At 38.1% G+C, this 7546-nt stretch overlaps 1 protein-coding gene across 1 annotated transcript; it reads left to right on the top strand.

Moving 5' to 3' along the window:
• The first annotated feature begins 2244 nt into the window (after positions 1-2244).
• Positions 2245-3183, top strand: LOC102924736 (olfactory receptor 1J4-like). The gene has a single exon (XM_006996824.1). The coding sequence runs from the start codon at positions 2245-2247 to the stop codon at positions 3181-3183; it is 939 nt and encodes a 312-aa protein (XP_006996886.1).
• The last annotated feature ends 4363 nt before the right edge of the window (positions 3184-7546 follow it).

The raw sequence follows: 7546 nt of genomic DNA, 5'->3' as shown, positions 1-7546 counted from the left end.
CACTTGCTTGCACACTTAGGTGCTCTGTATTTATTTCTTCACTGTTAAACTGGGTATGATAATGTGTGTCTGTTAGGAGAAGGGGAGGATTGCACTGGAAAATATATGTAAAACATTGAAATCAATATCTGATGCTAAATTAATGTTGGGCTTGGAAACCAGATGAATACTTTTGGTGACAGGTAATTTGGAAGAACTTAGAACAGTTAAGACCTACCCATTACACTTCATGCCTGTGAGAAAGGTTTAAACAGTTCTGTTTTAACTTAGGACATTTTACATTATTTAAAAAATAATTGATACTCTAGGAAGTGCTGGTGTATGTATTTAATTCCAGCACAAGGCAGGCAGAAGTCAGCAGATCTCTGAGTTCAAGGCTATCCTGGTCTACAGAGTGAGTTTCAGGACAGCCAGGGCCACACAGAGATACCATTTCCCAAAAACCAAAACCAAAACCAAAACCAAAACCAAAAGTAATTGATAATCATCACTTAATTCTCTATATTTGACTATATTAAAATTACACATGTGAGATTTTTCAATATTTTCTTCTTATATTTTCCCAAGAAGAGCTAGGTTGTATTGTAGAAAAGAAAGTATATAAATAAATCTTTTTTTTTGAAGAGAGTTCTATAATTACATTTATGCACAGAGAACTTAGATGTGTACATTTGACCCAGATCAGTGGCAAGTTGTTTGGCCTTGGCCTTTTCCAGCTTGGCAATATGAGGAACAGATCTAGGACCCAGGACATTGCCTCCCCAGTGGTGGTTGATCAAATTGTATCTGAGGTTGTAATTGGTGCTAATAGCTTCCACCAGCTTAGCCATCCTTGTCTTCTGAGTTAACCTGTGTGAAGGCAACAGTGGTGCATGTCTTCCTGTGGGCCAGCCGCCCCAGCCTGGCCTATGCCCAAAGGAAAGAAGGCCAAGGGGAAGAAAGTGGCCCTGTCCATGAAGAAACAGGAGGCCAAAAAGGCAGTGTGTCTTCTGTTTGAGTAAAGGCTAAAGAACTTCGGCACTGGGCAAGATATTCTGCACCAAAGAGATCTTACATGCCTCATCAAATGGCCCCTGTACACCAGGCTGCAGTGGCAGAGGGCCATCCTCTATAAGCATCTCAAAGTACCTCCTGCCATTAACCTCCCCCCAGGGCCTGGACCTGCAAACAGCCACCCAGCTGCGAAAGCTTGCCCACGAGTACAGACCAGAGACAAAGCAAGAGAAGCAGCAAGGGCTGCTAGCAAAGGGACGTCCCAACTAAGAGGTCAGCTGTCCTTCGAGCAGGGGTCAATACAGTCACCACCTTAGTGGAGACAAGAAGACTCAGCTGGTGGTGATTGCCCATGATATAAATAATCCTTAGTAGCTTGGAAAAACAAGCAAACATAAAACCCATGTAAATGATGGACACCCATTTCTTACTGTTCATTTCTCATTTCAGAGCAAAGTACTGAGATTTAAATCTGGTTGATATGAAGACATAAACTTCTACACTTAGACCAGGCTATTTCTTCACTTCTATGTGTTCATGTGCTTGTCCATGAGTAAGCAATGGGGTCAAGACTTTTTCTAAGTAAATATGGATTAAGCAAAGTGCTGGTAACATTATTTTCTTTGGAAAGATATTTCATTAATGTGAAGGTGTGATGTATCATTGGAGTTAGAATAGGAGATGTTTATTCATTATTTATGCACCAAAAAGTTGAAGAAATCAAGAGAAGCATAGCTGAAGTTCAGCTGAGTGGAGGAGTGACTAATGGTGGGTGTGGGGGGTATGAAGGTGAACATGACATACGACATACTTAAATACAAATATCTTAATGAAATCATCACTATGTTACAATGAATATTTATAAATAAACATTTGGAAAAAGAAAACAGGAATAAATATCTGTTTTAAAAAAAGCAAACAGACCCCCATAATACAAATCTAATTGAGATAACATACACACATGATAAGCTGTGTATCCTATGATAGGATATAAATGCCAGAATTCTTACTATTGTAGTGCAAATAAGGAAGTGGCATTTAATACCAATTGGGTACTGCCCAAAGAGTTATTTTAAGTTGAAAGTAAATAAAAACTAACTCTTGAAAAATTCTACAGCTGTATAAGCAGAATAATTACTTGCATGTAAAGCCAAGAAGGAGAATCACACAGAATTATCATTGTACTTGTGTGATGGCCATGTTCACTGGTATTTCATCCTTCTTCTAATTCCCAACAGAGGCAAGAGCAGCATGAAGAGGGAGAACCAGAGCAGTGTGTCTGAATTCCTCCTCCTGGGGCTCCCCATCAGACCAGAGCAGCGGAACATCTTCTTCATCCTGTTCCTGGCCATGTACCTCACCACGGTGCTGGGAAACCTGCTCATCATCCTGCTCATCAGGCTGAACTCTCACCTCCACACCCCCATGTACTTCTTCCTCAGCCATTTAGCCTTCTCTGACATCTCTCTTTCATCCATTACAGTTCCCAAAATGCTGATGAATATTCAGTCTCAGCAACATTCTATCTCCTACAATGGATGCATCTCTCAGATGTATTTTTTTGTTTTTTTTGGCTGCTTGGACAATTTCCTCCTTGCAGTGATGGCCTATGACAGGTATGTGGCCATCTGTCATCCATTGCACTACATCACTGTCATGAGGGAGGAACTCTGTATCTGCTTAGTTGCTGGGTCCTGGTTCTTCTGTTGTGTCCATGCACTGCTCCACACTCTCCTCTTGATCCAACTGTCCTTCTGTGTCAAAAATACCATCCCCAACTTCTTCTGTGACCTCACTGCCCTCCTGAAGCTGAGCTGCTCAGACATCTCCCTCAATAAGCTAGCCATCTTCACTGAGGGAGGATTACTTTTCATCCTGCCTCTGAGTGGCATCCTGGGCTCTTATATTTGCATAGGGAGCACTGTCTTGAGGGTCCCCTCTACAAAGAGATTCTTTAAAAGCTTTTCTACCTGTGGCTCCCATCTCTTTGTGGTATCTTTATACTATGGGACACTTGCGGGTGTTTACTTCTTCTCTTCATTTCAAAGTTCCAGCGACAAAGACATAGTTGCGTCTGTAATTTATACAGTAGTTACACCCTTGCTAAACCCTTTCATCTACAGCTTGAGGAACAAAGATATAAAACAGGCTTTAGAGATATTTGTCACTAGGGCCAGCTCCTTTAAGTGACAGACATTCACTACACTTATTGTGTAGTTGATAATTCTGTGTGTTTAATATAATATGCATTACATTGTTCTGTGCAGGATTATCTGTTTTTGTTTAGTTGTTTGATACAGTTCAAGGGGTTGGACCTAGGGACTCACTAATGGAAGGCTACATCCCAAGTCCCGCAGAGTGTTTTCAAGATGTCTATTAGATCAAGTTTACCTCTTGACCTGTTTGATCTTCTCTGTCATTAATCTTTGCTTGCTCATCATCCTACATAATTGAGTATTATGATCTATTCCTAGTGGACTGACTCATATTGTGGTGTGCTGAAGCAGACTTAGACCAAAATTATGCTGTTTGTTTACATCACTACCCAACTGGCCGTTATGACATCATACAATAGCTTGAAATCAAACTCACAGGAATGATTACACTGTGGAAATGGAATAGTTCTGCAAACACTTATTCAGTCAGCACACATCATAGCATTTATAATAATGATAGTTCATGTCATCTTTACTGACAGCCCCTGTCTTGTCATCTCTACTTCTCATAATAGCATAAAAATGCCTGCTTCTTATATATCAATGAATATATGGTATTTTTTTTCAGTAATTTTACATGTGAGGTATCCATTTTAAACAGTGCAAAGTCAAATTTTTCTCTCTTTATATTCTTTGAAAATTACATTCTAGAGAAGTCAATTATTAACATTTAATGTAACTGTGGTACAGCTGGATTTACATTTTCCACATTTCTATTTTCTGTATGAGACATTTATCACAAATGTTTCTTTGCATTTTGATTATATAGCTCTGTTATTCCATTTCCCTATTAATTTGTTTTGGGTATTTTGGTTGTTCATTTGTTTCTTTGAGACAGGTCTCACTATGTAGCCCTGGTTGTCCTGGAACCCACTATGTAGTCAAGGCTGGCCTTGACTCACAGAGATCCACCTGCATCTGCCTCCCAAGTGCTGGGTTTAAAGGTGTGTGCCACCAAGCTTGGTTTCTTGACTAACTTGTTAATAACATGACATTTGTAATACAAATTGCTAAATGGTCTTATTAATATAAAGCCCAGAGCCAGATATTGAAGTAAAAGTTGAAAAATCAGAGAGGCAGATCAGCAAGCCACTAGTTCTTACCCCTACAAAATTCTCCGCTGAAAGAGAGTAAGCTCCTCTCTCCACTCTGCCTTATCACTTCCTTTCTCTGCCTAGATCTATCACTTCCTGTCTGTCTATACAGACCTCCAGACCTCTATGGTTAACTAGTGGCTAGCTCCTCCTTCTGATTTTCAGGCAAGCTTTATTTGTTAGAGCACAAATAAAATATCACCACATTTCCCTTTTTTGTTCTAAAATAAAAAGTTTATAACTAATATAAGAAAAACTATATACAGTAAGTACAATAACAATATGCAATATATGCAGGCAATAAACACATCAACAATGTCTACTCCATTTACATTTGATGAATTCAGAGAAAATACTTCATTATCTGTGCTATTTTTGTGAATCCAAAGGATTGTATCTAATTTACCTTCTATCCTAATTTGCGTTACCAACTGAAAACTATCTTTTGATGTCTTTCCAACTTATACACTTCACACCTCTTTAGTGAGTTTCTTTTCTGAATATAAGGGATGATTCTTATTCCTGATTATTTCTTGTAACTGAATAAATAACAAAGTTAATTCTGACTCATCAGGGATAAATTCTGCAGTTTCAATATGTAAGACCATTCACTCTTTCAGCAAACTGAGAGTCAGTAACTATGTTGAGAGGTTCTGAAAAATCCATTAATACCATCAGGATGGCATATAATTCTGATTTTTGGAAAGTATTATAAGGACATTGAACCATTTTACTTAAATTTTCTGATTTTTAACCTGCCTTTCTTTGTTTGTTTGCATCTGTATGAAATGTAGGGGCTTCAGATTTTGGTGTTTCCCTTACAATTCAAGGCAGGATCCAATTAGCTCTCTTTATAAATTTAATTCTATTGCTTTTGGGATATTTGTTGTTAATCTTTCCCTAAAAATTACTGGAAACTCTTTGCCAAGGTTCACTTTCTGCCCATAATTTGTCAGTTTCATCATTAGTTAAAGGCACTACAGTTTCTGCTGGGTCTATTCCTGCTAATTGACAAAGTCTCAATTTTTCTTTTAAAATCCACTCAGAGATTTTTTTTTTGTTTTTTTTTTGAGAGAGGGTTTCTCTGTGTAGCTTTTCACCTTTCCTGAAACTCATGCTGTAGCCCAGGTTGGCCTCAAACTCACAGAGATCTGCCTGCCTCTGTCCCCCGAGTGCTGGGATTAAAGGCATGTGTCACTACCGCCCAGCATCAGAGATCTTTACCACATAAGTTTTTAATTTTTATTCTGTTTATTTGGTAGAAATATCCATTCAAATATAATACCTTCCCTCAGCGTCAAAATTCCTGTAGGAGACTGCTTAGAGAGTGAAAAACCAAAATGCAATCAAGCTTTGGACCCACACAGTCCACATGTGCATCCTGTATTTTCTTTTCCACCAAAGCCAATTCTCTGTCAATTTCAGTCAATAATTCTCTTGGACTATTTAAGTCCTTGTCACCCTCTAAGGTTTTGAACAAATTACTCAGTTCATCATTTTTACCTTAATAGCAGTCCATAGGCTTGAAATGTCTCTGAATAATCTTTGAAAGTCATTAAGAGTCTGTAATTGATCTCTCCTAATTTGCACCTTTTGGGGTCTAATGTTTTGTAGACCTTTTTTTATATCCTAAATAATTAATAGAATCTCTTCTTTGTATATTTTCAGGAGCAATTTGTGATCCCCAACAAGACAAACTTTTCCTTACTTCTTCAAACATTCTTTCTAAAGTATCGACATTTTAATCAGCTAGTAAATGTCATACATGCAATGGTAAATTCAAGATTTAGGAAACTGTTTATGTATTACTTCCAATGGCTGTTGTATAAAATATTGTCACAAAGTTGGGCTATTTAACATTCCCTGTGGGAAAACCATCAATTGATATCTCTTGACTGGCTGGGAATTATTATAAGTAGGTACTGTGAAGGCAATTTTTCTCTGTCTTTTTTTTGTAAGGGTAATGAGAAGAAACAGTCTTTTAAATCAATAACTATAAGAGGCCATCCTTTAGGAAACAGAGTAGGCAAAGGAATTCCACATTGTAGAGAGCCCATTGGCTGAATTACCTGTTAATTGCTCTTAGATCTGTTAGAACATTCTGTATGCTGTGAATATGTATTGTTCTGATTGGTTGATAAATAAAGCTGTTTGGCCAATGGTGAGGCAGAATAAGGTTAGACAAGACATTCTAATCCGAGAGAGAGGAAGTAGAAAGACAGAGAGAAGAGATGCTCCTAGCCCCTGCCAGGAGAAGCAAGATGTAAAAGTACTGGTAAGCCACAAGCCATGTGGCAAAGTATAGATTTATAGAAATGGATTAATTTAAGATGCAAGAGATAGCTAGTGAGAAATCTGAGCCATTAGGCCATATCATTTGTAAATAACATAAGCCCCTGTATGTTTACTTGGGTCAGAGTGGATGCAGGACTGGGGGATGAGAGAGATTTGTCCTGACCGTGGGCCAGGCAGGACACAAGAAAACCTCTGGCTACAATCTGTTACCACTATCCACTTACCAGATTTCTTTTTAATGAGAAATACAGGAGAATTCCAAGGACTGGTTGATTCTTCAATATGCTGAGCACTTAACTGCTCTTGTACCAGCTGTTCAAAGGCCTGTAGTTTCTCTTTTGTTAAAGCCCATGCTGAACCTATATAGGTTTGTCTGTTAACCATTTTAAAGGTAGGGCTGTTGGTGTCTTTGAAAGATCATCAGCTGTTGTGCCTTGTTCTTGTACAATATGGATGGTCAGTGACCTTTCTTTATAATACCTTCTAATATTTTTATCAAAAACATATGTTAGTTTATGGTTTGTTGCTGAGATTGGAGGAATGTTAATATGGGTATTCCATTGTTGTAATAAATCATAGCCCCATAGATTCATAGTTATATTAGCCACACATGGCTTTAATTTTCCTCTCTGTCCTTCTGGTCCTATACATTCAACATATTTCATGCTCTGTTTCACTTGAGATAATGTTCCAGTCCCTAAAAGCTGAACATTTGCCTCCTGAAGAGGCCAATTTGGATGCCAAGGTTTTGGTGCAATTATTATTATATCTACACCTGTGTCTACAAGACCTTCAATGAGAATGTCATTTATTCTTATTTTTAATTTTGGTCTTTGTTCATATATGTTCTATCACCCTGAGCAGTATGTTTTTTTCCATAATAGGCATTAGATTATTTAATTGCACTGGGAAGGGGTTTCTTCTGTGATGGCAGGAAAGGACTGAACT

The sequence above is a fragment of the Peromyscus maniculatus genome, chromosome 4, assembly GCF_049852395.1.
Source record: "Peromyscus maniculatus bairdii isolate BWxNUB_F1_BW_parent chromosome 4, HU_Pman_BW_mat_3.1, whole genome shotgun sequence".
In the NCBI taxonomy this organism is placed as follows: Eukaryota; Metazoa; Chordata; class Mammalia; order Rodentia; family Cricetidae; genus Peromyscus; species Peromyscus maniculatus.
The sequence above is the reverse complement of the archived record's forward strand: the minus strand, read 5'-3'. Positions and strand labels throughout refer to the sequence as shown.

Coding starts and splice junctions, on each gene's coding strand:
- LOC102924736 (XM_006996824.1), top strand. CDS start 2,245: ATGAAGAGGGAGAACCAGAGCAGTGTGTCTGAATTCCTCCTCCTGGGG.